Source organism: Tyto alba, unplaced genomic scaffold (genome assembly GCF_018691265.1).
Source record: "Tyto alba isolate M040663 unplaced genomic scaffold, T.alba_DEE_v4.0 Super-Scaffold_14, whole genome shotgun sequence".
NCBI classification, from domain to species: domain Eukaryota; kingdom Metazoa; phylum Chordata; class Aves; order Strigiformes; family Tytonidae; genus Tyto; species Tyto alba.
Window position 1 is genome coordinate 51733060 of NW_024881276.1, and position 18561 is coordinate 51751620.

At 40.4% G+C, this 18561-nt stretch overlaps 2 protein-coding genes across 3 annotated transcripts in view; both read right to left on the reverse strand.

Moving 5' to 3' along the window:
• Nucleotides 1–10359, reverse strand: part of NIT2 (nitrilase family member 2) — an 11903-nt gene extending 1544 nt beyond the window's left edge. The window contains exons 1-9 of the mRNA XM_042788973.1: nucleotides 10312–10359; nucleotides 7790–7908; nucleotides 4926–5046; nucleotides 4732–4820; nucleotides 3054–3147; nucleotides 2381–2455; nucleotides 1866–1944; nucleotides 1134–1232; nucleotides 20–75 (exon numbers count right to left, since the gene is read on the reverse strand). Coding sequence (XP_042644907.1) covers nucleotides 20–75; nucleotides 1134–1232; nucleotides 1866–1944; nucleotides 2381–2455; nucleotides 3054–3147; nucleotides 4732–4820; nucleotides 4926–5046; nucleotides 7790–7908; nucleotides 10312–10339 — 760 coding nt within the window. The 5' untranslated portion in view covers nucleotides 10340–10359. The remainder of the gene's footprint in view (nucleotides 1–19; nucleotides 76–1133; nucleotides 1233–1865; nucleotides 1945–2380; nucleotides 2456–3053; nucleotides 3148–4731; nucleotides 4821–4925; nucleotides 5047–7789; nucleotides 7909–10311) is intronic.
• A 2831-nt stretch (nucleotides 10360–13190) lies between these two features.
• The window catches only part of TBC1D23 (TBC1 domain family member 23), a 38464-nt gene continuing 33093 nt past the window's right edge, over nucleotides 13191–18561 (reverse strand). For both annotated transcript variants that reach the window (XM_033005281.2, XM_033005282.2), the window contains 3 exons: nucleotides 17421–17556; nucleotides 16069–16263; nucleotides 13191–14907 (listed from right to left, as the gene is read on the reverse strand). In XM_033005281.2, the coding sequence (XP_032861172.1) occupies nucleotides 14826–14907; nucleotides 16069–16263; nucleotides 17421–17556 (413 nt within the window). In that variant the 3' untranslated portion in view covers nucleotides 13191–14825. The remainder of the gene's footprint in view (nucleotides 14908–16068; nucleotides 16264–17420; nucleotides 17557–18561) is intronic.

Here is an 18561-nt window from a genome sequence, read left to right on the forward strand (position 1 = left end):
GAAAAAACTTTACCCTTACCTATATCTGTGTATATAACCGTTTCCTCGGCCCCAGCTTTGGCTATGACTTCACCCCTGCAAAATTAAGCACATTTGTTTGTCGCATTAACACTGAGGTCTCAAGGCATCAGTCCAGTTGCTGCTGTTTGTACAAAAGAGTTCCTACCCTTGATGTCTACAGCTGTAAAGACAGGGCTGTCTTAAAAATAGCATCATAATTCATAATTCTGGCATGATCGAAATGGTTTCCAGGCTTAATATGTGGCACGTTTTATATGAGACATATACATATTTCACATAAGTATGTTTCTGAAGACCAAGAATCACGGTAAGAGCAACTGTAAGAACCAGTGCCTGCGAGCATGCACTGTACCTCAAAGAGAAAGAAACAACTTCACCAGGGACAACCATATATGGCAAAGACTAACACTTTCTCCTTTTAGATCCTACTGGCTTTTCATAGGAGCATACTTTTACTCTTTATGAGCTACTGAACATTACTTATTGTGTCTCCCACTAGGTGTTCTGTCACTGCTCTCATCGTAAAAAGTTAAAAGCTCAAGACATAGATAAAGCTTTTCTTACCTTGCAGTCATCTGGAAGAGAACTATCAGTGGATTTATTTGAAAGAAAAATAACTGCCTAAAGATTGGGTCGCTTTTACCTCCTGTGCACCTGTGTGACTTCTGCTTAAGTCAGAATGTCTCTTACCAACCTGAAGACATTCTTCTTTCTTATGTCAAAGCAGTGTTGTTCTTTAAGGAAATGAAATAGTTTTGCATAAGCTGTTTAAGATGGCTCAGTTCTGCACAGAGAATTACCAAACTGCATAGTATATAACGGACTGGCCTTCAGGGACAAGTTGAAAAGGTCAGCAGCTTAACTAATGCTAAATACTAGTATTAAGTAGCTTCTTTGCTACCAAAAAGCATACATACCGTTAAACTAGTTTTAGTTTCTTTCCTGTTTTTCAGTCAGACAGTTTTAAAGGATGATTTAGAATGTAGGTGCTTTTTACCAAGAACTTATGACATTTTTAAGAGTAAATGGAAATGTGGGACTGAAATGTGACTGTCAAGTAAAACGTTTTTTAACCAAGAAAAGGTAAGTTTAGGGTTTTTTTCTGAACTCACCATGGATTTACTACAGTGCTGTGTCCCCAGGCAACATAGGATGCTTTTTCATCTCTAGCTGGAGATACGGTAGCTACGTAGACTTGATTATCAACAGCTCTGTTCACAGAAAGATGAGGGAAGGGGGGGAAAAGGTGAGTACAATTTTTTTTTTTATGCCACCAATTAACTAAGCAGAAGAGAAATAATTCACTCTGAAGGGCAAGCTATATATCCTCCTAGGGACTAGCTGAAATTGTAAATGATATGAAGGTCAGAGAAAGCAGAGCCTGGAAAGAGAAGTCTGTAGCACCTGCTCCATGAATTACATGTTCATTCAGTACATGGCAAAGTTGATTGAAGCTGACCAAATGAATAAATAATGCTGCATTCAGGAATCTCAGGGTCTATTTCTATCTGTAATTGGAGCAGTTCTCAAATGGTTACTGGCCCTTCTGTCTAGAGCTTTGTGTGTAAAGGGTGCTTACAGTGCTGTGGGGAAAAGGTCCTTGAAAGGGCGTAAGTGCCAAGGGGCTGGCAGGAGTGAAGGATAAGCATTGCCTGCTTTTCTCCTTAACAGCAAAATCATTTTGGTGTCCCAGGCAAGGCCCGAGGAACAGCGCAGTTCCAGTAGCAGTGGCCCTGCAGCACCACTTCTGATGCAGAGGGTCATTTTGGAACACAAGAACTGTCCAGTCCCACCTGGTAGCACACCCTCGGGAACAGAAGGATAAGCCGGTACTTTGTTCTTACCGACCCCTTTGTAGCAGTTCCCAATGAGCTGGTCCTGTTGTCAGGTTAAAAGCCCCTGGATATATCAGCAGCTGGCAACCTTTGTTAAAAGAAAAGCAGAACCCAACCATCGTTAAGGGGAAGATGGTTTACCCTAGAGTGGCCCTTGACATTGAGGCTCAAGGCAAGGTTTCTTTCAGTACTGCCTGAAATGGAACCAAAGAGAGCCTGTCCCTGCAGGACCCAGGCCATCACTTACATCAGCAGAGCCCTGTAAGACATCACCAAGCGTGGGATGCACCCGCCCCCATCACTCCATCAGCAAAAGTTTATCAGGAAATTACCGTTACTTTGCTCAAGGAGAACAGACACTTACCTCAATAACAAAGGTCTTGGCCACAAGATGTATTTGGTGTTACTGGGTAAGGATAAGAGTGCCTGATGACACAGACTGCCCAGCATGTACCACCCTGAAACGGGCCTGTGTAGTTCAGGCCCGAGGGCTCACCCTGCTCCACGAGGTGCCGCAGCCTCACCTTTCTGGCCGTAGATTTGAGCCATCTCCGCAAATCTGAGATCGTAACAGATGCCCAGGCCCACTTTACAGTACGCTGTTCTCAAAACACAAGAGACAACAGTCATATCGCTATCACAAGTACACAAAAGCAATCACAAGACTCCCTGTAGCCATCCTGCCAGCTGTTATTTTATATTTCTCACAGTAACAAGCTATATTTAAAAGTGTATCCTTATCTGTGACAATTATTGGCTGTTTGTGGGGGACAATTCATGCTTCATGATGAGGACTGTGAGAAGCAGTTTTATCTACTCTTTAAAAACAGCCGTTTCCACAAAATCATGTTATATCAGGTCTTTGTGTAATGTATTCCTGTCTGATTTAGCTGGAGGTTTTTCAATTATTTTCTTTTTATGAAAAGAAAGCACTCACTGCTCTTCATGGACTCAAGAAACTACAGCCGTGTACTACTTTCTTACAGTATGCACACTGCAAGGAGGAAAAAGTTTCAGAAGTGGCCCACTCACTTGGAACAAACTTAAGCTATATTTGCCATGGTTGTCAAGTACTTAATATAAATCTGATAGTCTAAAAATTCATTGCTGAGGAGAGGGAGGGGCAAGAGAACTCCAGAATGACTATAGTGTGATTGTGGTACAGCTCCTTAAAGAGAGCGCTTGTCTTATACTCACGAGTATCAAACATGGAGAAACTATTCCCTGGACTCAGTGTTTCAGACTCTTTGAACTGTATCTTCCCAGAAATATTAATGTCAAACAAATGAACCTGTAATTATAGCAGATTAATAACAATTAGTAACAATTTATCTGCTTTGTATTTGCGCCTCTTTCTATTAGGCATGTGTTTCCTAGTTACCGTTATCTAGACTACTCTTCTTTTGTCAGGCTCCCAACCAAACATTGTTTAAGATTGTGAGATCTGCTAAAGAGGATTTAAAGCAGTTTTCTTCTTTACAGAAATATACATGTTTAAATTTAGTTTGGGGAAAAAAGAAAATGACTGGACATTTTAAACAATACATACAACAGCTGTGATCCAAGTAAGGCACATATCAAACATTTTTATGGTTATCAAATAGAACGCCCTATCCTTCTCCCATGCAGTAAGAGACTAGTTAAAAATAGCTAAAAATATAACAATTAATTTGTAGCATGGCTCTGTACCTTCTTCATGGAAAGAATCCCTGCAAAATAGCTAGATATTTTGATCTAATGAGTAATTTTGCAAAAGAAATGACACTTTTATAAAATGTCTTGAACTTGTCAGGATGATTTTAAAGTCTGTTAAAAGCAGGTGATATTTTCCTCTCTAAGATTTGAGTGCCATTCCTGCAAAGCTTCTCGAGACAATACCTTCAGCAAATCATAAAGTTCCCATTACTTCAGTTATGCAGGTGCCTCTTAGCCCCTGCAGACAGTCTTTATCCCTCCCCTGCAGTGGAAGATTCTGTTCCTGACCAGAGTTTCCTAAAAATACAGCTGGTTTTGTATTGTTATTCGTTCATATTTACACAGTACAAACCTGCACTCATTCTACAAACAACTACTGGGCTTGCAGACTGGTGTGGCATGATAGATGGAAGGCAACATAGTACTTCAGAAAGTGAACTATTAGTGTAGTTAAGCATAGAATCAGTTAACAGAATAAATTAATACCTGTACCCCAGAGGTATTTTGCAGCACCCCATTTGTTAGAAGTAACCTTGCATTCTCTTTTTTGTTTTTCCTTGAAAGAAGTAAGCTGTTGTTCACCTAAGGAACGACACCTGTATGCATACTAACAGAAACTACACTCCACAGTTATGAACAGGAGGTGGTTTCACATAAGGCACAAAGCAATGTCCAGGTGGAAGGTGACAGTAAGCAAGCATCCACCACGAACAGCAGACACAGCCTAACTGTGGAACTTGGACTTTGGTTGTCTATACTAATCATACATATAGCACACAAAGTACGTAAAGAACAGTACTCATGATAACAGGAGGACTAAATCCATTGGAAACCTGAGGGAAAATGCTGGTTCCACTTAAGTGGTACTATATTTTAGAGCTAGACCAAAGTACACGGATGAGTTGGATCGGGATTTACTCTTCACTACAGTTTTCCCAGCATCTGGGAAAAGCCCATTATGCCTTCCTCATTTTATCATCCTTACCCAGGGCAAATTCATGATCACGTTTGGAAAGGGTGTTTACATGTCCCACATAAAAATGACATGCAATTTTACTGACAGTACACAGCTTGTTATTAATGCAAGACTCTACTAATTCACATCACCTTTAGGCACAGATGAAATAATTTGTGCAACACTGCTGAGAAACCTTTTAGAGACAACATTCTCCCATCTTACCTTCCTATGCTTTGCCAATATAGCACCATCCGGCCCAAAGACAGTACACGTGTTATACAGCTTTCCACCATCCTCTTCTGGAATGGATCCTTTGTAAAGGTGAGAACAAAGATTTCCCCCACTGTATTATATGGAATTTTGATCTCATGGCAGTAATAGACATTGCTAATTTTTTCCCTCAAAGAGTAAACTACCTCCAACGAGATATATGCTGCACTCCTTTGCAACTTCTGAGAGCTTTTGTGTCGATTCCCCAGGGATCTTCTCTGCATACTCCTTAAAATACTGTGTTCCATATGGAGAATTAAAGCATTCCTAGAATTAGAGGGGGGGGGGGGAGTGGGGGCAAAATGTTAAAATCCAGTAACACCACTGTAAGGAGATGTACTTGACCTTTCAAACTCCTCTCTGTCAATGTTCTCATATAGTCTTTAGGTACAGTTTAGTTTACAGGACCTCAATAAGCAAATCAGAAAGTATCAGGAGGCCAGAAAGACCCTAACAATTAGAGAAAATGCAGTGGGTGTGTTGGTGAGACCATGTGCCAAACAGAACATGAGCTAGGATTATCATGCAAGCTGCAAGTAACAAGGCTAGCATTTTTATCAGTCTAAACTTAACAAGATCACAAGATGTGTTCCCATCAGAACAATGAACCCAGTTCTACCTAGCTCATTTGCCAAGCTACAAGCTAAAGAGATTCTCTCAAAACTGTGAGATGCTCATGCTTGTCCACAACCCATGATTTCTTTCATTTTTAAAAGGACTTTGGCAAAGAATGTGTTTCTCAAAATTACTTATTCTTTTGCTAAAACAATCCATTAAACACCGTTTCCTCACAACTGAACAGTGTCTTCTGTCCTCGTTAAAGATTTGCTATGCCTCAGAACCAGGCACGGAATCTTTAGAGTAAGATTAACAGAGCGGTTTAGATGCCTAAACTAGGTGGCTAGTGGTATCTGAGACAGCCAAAATATCCAGAACTTTTACTCCACATTATATTTGCCAGCTCTGTGAGGATGTGAGACTTGCCTTCCCTGCCCCCAAAACTTTTTCACCCCCTAAAGGAGTACAGCCGAAGGCCACAGATGAGCTATCAAACAGTACCAGCACCAGAACCTATTCTTTGGCAAGTGATTCCTGGCCCAAGCATCTGCCTCAACTGTTATCTTTGCTCACTGGAAGTTGTACCAAGACAAAATAAAAACCAACAAACCAACAAATCCAAAATCTAGTTGTGGAAAGCACAATCAATTTACGCCTTAACCACTCAAGCAAACTTCTTAACAACTGCAGTAGATTCTACTGACCTGGAATAACTGAACCAAATCTGGATGGATGTTTTTGCCCCATATACAGACAGGGGGCCAGCAGGCACCAACTAACCTGCCACAGAATTTGTAGATGGAAGAGAGGCAGGAAGGGAAGTCTCTGCAGGCTGTCAAATGAGTTTCCCAGGCTTTTGAAAGTCAGACTGAACTTCAAGGAAATAAAAGCAATGTCAGCTGCCTCCACCTCCATCTTGCCACTTGCAGGTGTCAATGCAGGGGGTACTGAAACCGCAGGCTCAAGCGAACTGGCACAGCTCCGTGCCAGCTTGTTGTAGCGGAGCACGGGGCTGTCTGCGAGTTAATGCTAGAACAGAACTGCAGGCTGTTTGCACAGATCACCTAGTCCTGTGCTCTCCAAAGTGGTAAGAATACACAGACAGATCTCTGAATTGCTTTCTATCAATTTCTAGATTCAAATGGATTCTGGTTTTATTTCTTTAGCTGTACACATTACAAATTGTTTTTCTCTCACAAATTTTTCCTGGTTCAGAAATTGATAAAAGTTTAACACATCATAGCTAACATGTCACAGGAAAACCTATATGCCACTGCAAAGGTGTAGATTCATTATTCAGTACAAGTTGTTTCTGTTCTTTACGCAGTGTGACTTTAAAAAAAAAAATGTGGAGGGAAGAGAATATTTCATGCCCTTTCATGCCCATGTTCTAATGCCAGTACAAAATTTACCTCCCAAAAGTCTGTAAAAAGCCTTGCCCTTGTTTGGCAAGTGTTAGTCTAAAAGCATAAATTATTACTGGCAAAGTAGCTCAACTAAATAGGTCTGGGAAACTCAATGTTCATATACATGATGAAACTAGCAAATAGTAGATAATCTCAATGTAGGAGGCCCAGCCAGAACAATCAAAGGTCACAATTGCAATACGAGAGCTGTGTTAGCACAGAGGAGCTGGGAAGGTTGCTTAATGCTTTGCCTGTGACAGCAAGAGGGACAACATTCTATATGTAAAAGATCCAGACCAGAAGTTCAGCCAGAGAAGAACTTTGCCCTCCCAGTCAGATGCTGCAGGGCACAGGGGGAACACACATACCCCCAGGAAGAGAGGAGAAATGCTGAAAGCTGCACTGCAAAGGTTACCTTGTTGCCAGCACACTCTCTGTGTGAAAATTCAGCAAGGTAAGCATGGCTGAAGTCCAAAAACTAAATCAAACATGATCAGTAATTTTAAGTGGCTATTTAGGTTCCCACACACGGAAGTCACAAGAGAAATGTGCTTTAATCATAATTCAGCCATAGATGACTCAAGTCTATGTTGTTTCTCATGTACTATCTAATCTGGAATGATTATGGCAAAAAGAATCACTGTATATCTGCTTTCTTTCATCTTCATCTCAACAGTCCTTAGCTGAAAAATCACCTTTTCCTACATTTCTAGCACAGAAGGCTTCTGCAAAGATTCAAACCACAGTGTCACTTTTGTGAATTCAGAACATACCAGTGATGGAATCGCCTGGAATTTAGACCAGCACAAACTAAACCAGATTCTTATACAAGAGACAACCTGCTGTTTCTTTTTTCTTTTCTTCTTGTTTTCCCCCCTCTTATGCGTGTTGCTAGACAGAATCCCTGGTTTTTTCCCTATTTTGGAGCCTCATACAACATCTAAGGTGTCCAGAGAGAAACAGGAATATATAATGCCTGACTAACATGTGAAAGAGGTTTTCAGGGATCTGAGGTATAGGTGCTAAGTAGCATGATCTTTACTCACAGGTAGAGCCACAACTTTTGCTCCTTTAGCTGATGCTTCTCTCACCAGCCCACAGGCTCGTTGAAGGTTATCTGATTTAACAGCAGATACATGAAGCTGAATAAGAGCCAGGCGGAAGTCTAATAGCAGAAAATAAAAATTAGTCAGCAGAATTTCTCCAGGAAAAACTCTTTGAAATTTGAATTCACTAATGAGCATTTAACAAAATGATTCTTCTCATATATTAACATATACACAAACTACTTCCAGCTCCTTTTGCAGTGTCTATGACTCTGGAAACAGTCTCTTAAAACAGGGAGAAGACTTAAACTGAGGCTTGCTAACGGGAACCATACATTGCCATCACTCTGCTGCTCAGGTCAAAGATGATCACAGAGTTCACATGCTGGTAACACTTAGCCTAGGCAGCACCCTGCCCAAGTTCTAATGTAAGGTACCCTGTGACAGACAGGAAGACTACTAGTCACCCAGACCTGCTTCTTCCTCCCCAGTTTGCTACACGCTTTGTGAGCCTACCTTTTTGTTGCGCCCGTCGCCTGATGAGCACCACACGTCCTAAAATGCCACTTGCAAACTAAAACACTGGATAATCCCAAAAGCAACAAATATGGGAATAGCTTGTTTTTAACCCTCAAATCATACCTGGCCTGGGAAATGGCTATAAAAGATAATAAAGACAACGTATTTCCTAATCATGTCTTTGCAATTTGATTTCCAGCCAAGAGACAGTTGACAGTGTTATCATCACTGTCTCTACTGCAGCAAAGCATGATTTATATTTGCAGGCTCTTGAAGAACACAAAGTGGGAGAGATGAAACCAGGATTTGTGCACACCCTTTGGACTTCCCTCCATGAATCTCCCAGTACCTTGGGCTGTAGGAAAACACATCCTGATGAGGTAGAACTGCCTCCTTTAAACAAACAAACAAACCCCCAAACCCAACACTCTGGCTTCATAAAGAAAAGTACCCGTTTCAAAGCACCCCTCTTCTCTGGAAAACTCCCCTGTCATATAGTCAAAGATCACTACAGAATAAAGAAAAGCAGCAAGCAACACAGCCTCAGTGGCCAGGGAAACAGGAAGAAATGATTCAAATAAAGATGTGATCTGGTCAGGAACAGTCAAGCAGAGTATCTTTTTTCCTACTTTAGTTCTCCCTTCAGTAGCTTAGCTAAGCAGCTAGTTTGTAGAATTTATGCAAATGATTAACTGCTTACTTTGCCACTCTTCATGTGAATATTTAGCTTATTGAGTAAACAAAGCTTTATTGAGATCTTGAAGAGATGTAACCATAGTTTGCTCTCAGGCCCACCTAGATAACCACACTAGGAATCTGTCTAAAACTTCCTCCTATCTGTGATATGTTTTATAGCTCTGAACAAATAGACACTTAAAGACTTGTATTTCAGCATAAATACACTTCTGTGGAAAAAAAAAAAACAAAACCAAAAAACACAAAAAACCCCACAAACAAAAAAGGCAAACCAAAACCAACAAACAAAACAACAAAAAAACCATCCAAAAGAGCATCTACTAGGAAAACTTTTAACCAACTTTCTTCCCATAATATTTAAAACACCAGGAAACCATTAATCTTATTTTCCCTATGCCTCAGGTCTGGAGTTTGTTAAAGGACAAAATTAAAGCTCAGTCACAACAGAATACATTTACTTTTGCCCACAGTTCTGTTTAAATATGTTGAGATGTAGAAGAAATACATAAACGTGTGGCAGTGCAGTAGAGGTGCAAGACCTCTTTTTCTGGCCAAAGATGCCTCAGAAAGTTCTTTAAAAGCAATTCTTAGGATAGTCCATAGCAATCCAGACCACAACCAGGTAAAAGTGCATCACACTAAAAGAACGGTTTGTATTTTTATCACTATGAAGCATGTTTTTTTCTGGAAAACAGCAGGAGCTAAGCATGTCTGGTTTGTTCAGATCACATTTCTTGACAAGCCGAGCATTGCAGCAGTACAGAAAGATGCACAGCAAGCCGTTTCTACCAGCCTGTGGCAAAGTGAGAGTGCCCGAAGCAGCTCCCTCTAGTACCCTTATTATTTCACACCCCTTCAAAGGTGGAGAGACAGCACCCAGGACTGAGGCCTTTCCAGTCCCGACTAGGACTGGAGAGCACGGGGGCACTAACCGGGGCACCACCCAGCCCACGGCTCGCCGCCGCTTGCGTTTCCGCGGTCAAATAAGAGGGTGAGAGCCCAGTGGGAACAAGGAGAGGCCGGCAGCGGCTCAGGGTGGCCCTTGGTGCCACAGGGGAGGCGGTGACTCCGCGGAGAGCCCCGGGGCGGGTGGGGCAGGCGGCGGCGCCAGGCTGCGGCCCACCCTCACCGGCCGAGGCCCGAGGCGGGAGGCTGCAGCCTCGCTAGAGGGGCAAGTTCAACCCCATGTCGGCCCTTTTCCCCACGCCCGCGGCTGGGGGCGGGAAGGAGAGAGGCGAGGGGGGAGCGCGAGGACGAGGGGAGGTCCGCGAGAGGAAGCAACCGCTCCCCCGCGCGCCGCCACTCACGGGCCATGGCTCCGCGCGCCGCCTGCATTCCCCCCCCCCCGCGGCGCCGGTTCACGAACCTTAATAGGGCTGGGCGGCGCATGCGCCCCAGCGCCGGGCTGAGGGCTGCTGGGAAATGTAGTCCCAGCTCCGCGGCTGAGGCGGCGGCTGCAGCCCCGCCTGCCAGTGCCCGGCGGGGATGGGGAGCGCCTCTTACCCGGGAGTTGTTTAAAACCGACTCCTATACTGATTTAAAAAAAAAAAAAAAAAAAAAAAAAAAAAATCTGCCAAGTTCCTTGATCCGGTTTCACAGCTGCCTCCCCCCAGCTTTGCTGAGAGCGCCCGGGTTCAGAGCAGGGGGGGAAGCTCCCCGAGCCCAAGCCGCTGCTGGGAGCCGGGAGTACTCTCCCAGTCCCAGTTCAGCCCCTGGCAAAACCACAGCTGTGCCTCTAAATCTCTTGGTGCTCCTCAGAGCCGATGCACCGACATCCCTTCTTCCCACCGCCCTGCAGTCCTCAGCAGCCTTGTATTTGTTAAGCGCTCGTCCCAAGAGATGGGTGCCAGTTTACAGGTAACTCGTTCAGCTGGGCCATCCCCATCTCCCTTTACGAGAACAGCATCTCCTAAGGTACAAACCAGTATGCTAACTGCCATGCTGTTTTTATTACTACCTTTAAACACCGAGTGCTCCCCTTTACTCAACACAGAACATTGCTGCCTCATGTATATATTTTACATTCTTAGGCTTTTTAAAAGCAAGTTCATGGAATTATAGATTCATGTTGTATTTCTCACGCAAGAGTATCTCCACAAGTTGAAAGCACATGACAGCAGAAGGGGCAAAGATAAAACAAAATGGGCAAGCCAGGGTGATCAATCTCTTGCACATGTTCACTTTCAGGAAACAGGTGCAGAAAGATAAAGGATGGGAAGTGCACAACCACCATAAAATGCACAACCACCACTGCTTGCAGCAGTTACAAACCTTCCTTCAACAGAAAAGCTGTTCAGTCTGCCCCCTGAAGCAGTTCAGGGAACACCTCATCCCAAACCGACCAAGCCAAAGGATGGCAGAGTTATCAAGACTGGACAACTGCAGATGAGGAGGGATGCAGCAGCTCTTTGGCAGGCTTCCCTTCCCTTCAGGTGTGACCATGGCAGTAGAAACAGCATATACAAATTTTGTTTGGTTGTTTTTTTGTTTTTTTTTTTTTTGTTTTTTTTTTTTTTTTTTGTTGTTTTTTTTTGACAGCACACTTTGCAGGGCTCCAGATGCAAAGAATGGCTGTCTCAAATTCACATGAAGTTTGAGGCAAAGCACAAAATAAGAAAGAGAGTAAGTAGTGAGGCAGTATCAACCCCTCAAGTCAAAAAGTGCAGGCTAAAAATATAGTTTTCCATGGTTCAGAGAGGTACAGTGAATTTCTCAAGTTTCAAAACAAAAATATCTGAAAACACTAAATACACCCAAAAAACAAGTTATATGCTATGACCCTCCTCTATCCCCAAAAGGGGAAACTTTTCAGCCATTCAGTAGACCATCCCTATATTGAAAAAGGTTATTTGACGGTATCAAAAGTTTTGAAACCAACTGAAATGCAGCTGGAAGGAAAAATCTGCAAACATTGCTGAGACCCATGTGTAAGGCCTAACAGGAACTAAACTGAAAGAGCAGCAAGTAAACTTTACTTACATCTGGAGAAGTCAATGTAAATAAAATTGCATCTCCACCATTGGACTATTTTTGGTGGGTAATACATGTGAAGTTCTGTACAAATTCTCATACAGATCAGAATCTAAAAGAATTTGTGAGACAACTGAGGAGTCCATCAAGTGAGCAGAGAAGCACTGACCCTGGCTATGAAACCCAAAGGTAAGAGGTGCCATTTGTCTGGAAAGCTTACTCTGAGAAGAAATTTTCTTTCCTGCCTCATTTCTATCACCAAAAGAAACAAAAATTAAAATGTCAGCAAGATGGCAGCTGTTACCTTGTATTCAACAATACAGACAGCAGTGCATGCAAAATAAAACAAAAACCTACAAATCTCTGGCAAGTAATTTTTAAAAAAATTGCCCTGAAGATGAAAGGGCCAGGAAGTAGCATACTGACTATTTTGATTTTTTTTCCCAAAACTGTCATTCCAGTACTATAATTGGAATTTCTGCTTACCAATACAAGTTTTGTAACAAACATGCTAACAACAGATATGTACGCTATGAAGCAAAAGTAGGCTTTAAATTGTAGGTAGAGATGCATAAAACACCACTGAAATTATTCAGTTTGGACTGAGCTTTGTAAGATAAGGAGTCTATTGATAACTTGCACATTGCCTTAAAAATTACACATAATTAGACTCTTAATGGCTTGGATTATACATTTTTACACAGAAGAGATTTAAGAACTGACTTACTGTAGATCTAAAAGGTTTGTATGCGTTGTCCTCAGAGAAGCATATACATTACCCACCTTCTGTATTTAATACCCAAATACACCTGTTTAGCTACTGTATACTTTTCACAGTTCCCCACGCAATGACTAGGAGAAATGAGTTGTATCATTTTTGTCAACATTTTCATAACATAAAAATATGATGCTGAGAAGTCTGGAATTTATGCAGAGACTCCTTCTGTAATTCGATCATTTGTTACCTCATTTTGACCTTTCTATGAATGCTTACTATGGCTCACCCAAAAGTATTTAATGAAATTAGTTGAAGTCTAAATTCCAAAATACTTACAAATGTAAAGATGTCACTGACAGTAGCTCCCCTATGATCCATAATCAGCTCCCACTTCAAAGATCAAATTCACTTCCATTTACAAAATACCTTTAGAAAAAACCGTTAATTGATTCAGAGAAGTCACACAGTATGCAACTAAAAGCTTTCTGACAGAGTAAGTTATGTTCAAATTGTACTAGTTTATTTACAACTGTAGTTTATAAACAGTAACACAAACATCTTTACATGAAAAAAATCTCATTGCTGAAGTAGGCACAGAGTCAGAGACTCTTCAGGATATTTTCAGAAGGGAGCAGGAAGAGGAAAATGTAATACAACAGCTGCTGGGCAAAACTATAATTACAAGAGCACTGGCCCAGGTGCAATTTCATGCAAATATCTTCAACAGTTCAAGTTCTATTGGTGTTTACTCAGATACTAAGGAGAAAAAAAAAGGAATTAGTTCCAGAATTAAGGTGCCCTAGCTTGATTCCTAGTAAGATAACTTAGAATAACTGTTTTTTATAAAGGTCAGTTAAATTTATTTTACCTCCTAATGATGTCCCAATTCACAGGTTTTGGTTCAGTACTCAGAAGATCTCACGCAGCAAAGGTAATCCCTATTATTTTTATTTCACAGTTTTTGGTAATTTCCACATCCTAGCATATACAAAGATGCTATGCTTCTGCCTTAACGAGATTCCTGTACTGAGCTTCTTAACAAGGGAACTGTTCTTGGAACAAGTGGAAAGCTGTTGATAAACTATCACATAGTTGCCATCTCTCAAACATTAATTTAGAATATGTTTGTTAAAAGAATATACACAAATGCTTGAACCAATGAAGGCAACGGGTAATGAATACATTTATCACAGGTATACGGCACTTGAATCTCTTCACTTTATTTGTGTGCATTAATTTTCTTGCTGAACACACCTTCGATCAGCACGTATTTCTGTGCTGAACTGAAGGTTTTCAAATGTCTAATTATTATCTTAGACATTTTGTTTCTGAGGAGCAAGGTAACTTGTTTTCAACTGTCATATTCTGTCAGGAAGCATTAACTTAAATTTCAACGCACACACTCATTTTTAGAAGAGAAACAGCTTCAACCTATGAAATATAAAATTTTGCAGAATTAAAAAAAAATCACAAACCTGTAGTAAAAGCTTATTGTGCACAGTCCATTTTGGTATTTAAAATATCCCTAGCATAAATTTCAATTATTTAACCTAGTAGCAGAAAAGACTTGCAAAAGTTAATTTTACAAATTGCTTGCATTTTTTCTATCTGCAGCCCAAGCTGGACTTAATCATTTTTAATGAGAAGGAACCAGTATTCCTAAGATTTTTATCTGCTATGTCCATAAACCTAAGTTTTTAATCAGTCCTTGATATTACCCACTAGGCAAAATCACATTTATAGACTGTAGGCAATGGAGACATTTTATGTGGAAGGGACATTGTTTTCAACTGCTTCTCCCTATCTGGCAGTGCTTCATTCCTTTAATACACTTCCCATGAATCCAGCTGCAGATCAGTCACATTAAGGCTGCATTAAAAATGAAACAAACTGACCTTTATAATAAACGTATCTTCAAAACAACAAAAAATATAATAAAAAAAAAAATTAAAATCCTGTTCAGAAATTGATAATAATTTACTCTATCTTAAGCCTGCTATTCAGGCACTCCCATCAGCAAACAGAAAAATTCTCTTAAGTTAGTATTCAGTTGGGAAACAGTCAGCTTGTGTCCACATACAGTATCTTGGTTGCTTCTTCTTTATAAATTGTTCTCTACAAAGTCTTTAGTTATTAACTCTCCAAGGCATCCAATACTTTCATGATCTGTTGTTTTATGGCTTTGGTAGCATCACCTGCATTTGGAATCAAATACCTTAAAAAAAAAAAAGATTAGAAAAATCCATCATTAATTCACTACGAAATTTTTGAGCGTCAATTCCATAATTCTCGTTTTGATTTTTCCTCTGGCACAAACTAGGAGGAAGGAGGAGGGGAATATATTAAAAACTACTGAGAAAATAACATTATGAAACACTTTCCATTTATGAACTCAGAACTGTTGAGTATTCCACATGGCATCCTGGAAAAGTTCTTAATTGACAATGGTATAGATCAGGTAGTTAAAGATCTCTACAGATAGCACTGTCCAACTGAAGCATGGCAGTCCTCTTTTTCTTTTTTTTTTTTTTTCATTCCTATAGATAGCACTAGATCATTTATTTATGATCCTTTCTCTTCCAGATTTGCTCCAGTCAACAAGCAGCAAAGTTCTCTGCAAAATTTGAATTTATCTTTGTCTGACCTACTACCAAACTAATTTAATTCTAAGCAGCCAACAGGCATAGAACAATTTCCCTAGTTACCTAGGAAACTCATCTCCCACTTCTTGTGAAAACAGAGCACCTACTGCACACAGTTCTCCCCAAGAAAGAGGTTGAGAAAGTGTCCAACTGATGTCAGCAACTTTCTTAAGACAGCACTAAGAAGCAACAGGCTACACCAGTGGAAAAGAAGCCCAATCCAAGCATCCCTCTGACTTCCCCCCAGTCTCATGCAAATGCTGAGCACAGCAATACCTAATTTTCAGGAACCACGTTTCAGGGGTTCAGAGCTCTGAGGTTCAGCTTCTGGGCTCCTTATACAATGCTTAGGAAGAATGAGATGTCTCAAAAAAGATATCACAGAAGTAAGACCGCTCTCTTAAATCCCACTCTTCACAAATCCATACTTTAGGCTGCAGATAGGTACCCCCTTCATTTTCATTTAAGACATATTACAAAAAGAGAACACTTGCACACATCCCATCCACAACAACTGTCATTGCAGACCGCGGAGTTCCTCTCTGCTGCATCTTGCAAACTCTTCTCATTCTGCTGGCAGATCTTTTTTCTAGTCCACATCTGAATTATCTATTCCTAAATAAAACTATTACTTTTGAACTCACTTCTGGGAACTACAGCACACTCCTGATTTCCAGTTGCTATATATTTCGTATAGCATTACTGCTTGTATCTCTGCTACTGACATGGCTTACCTTTCAACTGCCAAAATTTCTATGCCTGAAGTATTGCTATTTCCATATTTAAAGGTGATCAGTTCTGGGTGTTTCTTCTTGGATGTGATTTTGACTACAGAGTTGAGTGCCTGCCGAGACTGTATGTAAGCCAGTCCCTTTCGTGATGGAATCTCTCTCAAACAGTACATATGAGTTGCTGTTACTAGGAGATGACTTGAAGGAAAAGAAAAATACAAATTAAATTTGCTAATGAACTAAATATCAGCTATTTAGAAAGATAAATTCTACAAGCAGGCTACATGGAATTAGATAAAACAGCTCCCAAATCTAGAAAACAGTTTTAATACTTTTAAAATCTGTAATTTGGAAAGGTCTAGAAAATTTTCCATAGCTACTGTATCATAGCCACTTTTGAAAACATGCATGGTATCCTCAACTGCATGCAAAACCAGAGTGAGCAGTTAACATCATCACCTCAACGTAACAGCCAGGAGTGCTATCAACACAGATCACAACCACCAGTGATGTGTCAGGCCATGAACAGAGTAGGGGAAATGCCTCCAGTCTCTCTCTTTTATCCTTCAATCACACCCCAACTCCATCCCTTCATCTATAGAGTGGCAACTCTACATGTGGAGCATCAGACCAAAGTTCACGTGATGTGCTGGCACTCCATGACTGTCAATCACTGTACAAGCACTAATGTGGAGAGACTGACCTGGAGCTCAGTTCAAGACTCACTTTTACCTTCTGCATGGAAGGAATGCATGTTCAACTAGGGCTCAGAACACACTAGTTGAGTCCCAATGCAGTTTGAGAAATCATACTATGACACATTACTAACCATATACCATATAAAATAAATCAAATGGGAAACTAAAATTAGTAATAAATAACAAGAAAAGACCATGATACAAGAGAAAGCCCATCATAATTTTCTGTTATTCAGATTCAGTGGGATTTGTACTGTTTGGGGAAGCCCAAATACAGCAAGCATTATGTTCTGCTCTTGCAGGATTAACAGGCTCACTGAATCTTATGGGCAAGATGGGTACGTAGTACAAGCCACAGAGACAAGTAGACAGGAAAAAACAGAGCCACAGGTACTTGGGTCTGCCTGGTCTTGAAAAATAAGCCTATATATACTATTTTTCTTACTATCTGGTTTTGCAAAGCAAAATTTAATATTAGATTTTGTACAGAATTACCATTCTGTAACACTGCAAATATAGCGGTAACATTTTGTTCTAGGTTGTTTCACACCTTCATTTCCTAGTTTAATATCAAGAATTACTTAATTGCTGGATTTTTTTTTTAAAAACAGGTATCAAGACAGACATTTTCATTAAGCTTAGGACTAATTTCAGTACCTGGGAAACATATGTCCATTTTCTTTTACTTCGTTACAGGGGAAGTTATACTTCACATCAGGTTTATTTATCCATGTTTGGATGTTGACAACCTCTTTTCGATCATCATCTGACATTGAGGAGCTATCAATTTCATCTATTTTAAAGGAATGGGGTAAAAAAAAATAAAATAAAACCAGAAAGAAAATAAAAGCTTTTCACACAACATGAGACAACTTTTCAACTCACTTAAACCCATAGTGGTTCAAACCAAGGTCCACCTAGCCATAAACAACTGTTCAGAGGTAAGAAAGAAAAAGGTATGCACATCTGGTCTTTCTCTTTCAGTTCTCTCTTAGCATACAACTATTTTCAGCTTGGGGGATTTCTCTGGCTGGTCTGATTTGTACATTTGGTAAAGTTTAATAGATTTCTTTTACATGGACTTCTCGAGACTTCTGGACAAAAAATTTACACCAGTTTTTTTTGACAAGGAGTAGCAAAAACATGTCAACTACATTCCAGGAAAACCTCCTCTTTTGGCTTCTAGTTTCTTGTGCAAGAAAAAATAAACATGCGTTGATCCCTTTCCAGGCCAGGTATTGTTTTTTGTGGGCCACTCTTCCTCCCTTAAATTACCTATATCAAGTAACAAAAGTTCTAATACTCAGTTATGTCTGTTGTAAAAGACACTTCACATTCTTCCTCACCCTTCCTATCCTTCTCTGAATATTCTCCTGTTCAAACATACTGTTTCTGATGTAGATGATCAAGACATGCAATATTCAATGTGTGGGTGAACCACAGGTTTAAATACAGTGACATAATGACCTCTATTTTATTCTCTGTTCCTTTCCTTGTAATTCCTAGCATTTGATTTGCTTTTCTGACTGCTAATCAGCACTTACTTATAAACCTACTGCTCCTGGACACAGCCAAATCAGTCTGAAACTAGAACTTTTTTTTTTTTTTTCATGTCTTTCTCACCTCACATAAATTCAGTATAAATTTTGTTTGTCATTTTACTGCCCAGTCCCTCAGACTAGCAAAAGACTCCTTCAGTTCTTCAGTCTGTCCTTACTACCTTGAATAACATTGGATCATTAGCAAAAATTGCTGTCTTTGGGTTCACCTCCTTTTCTAAGGACATTTAAGAACATAC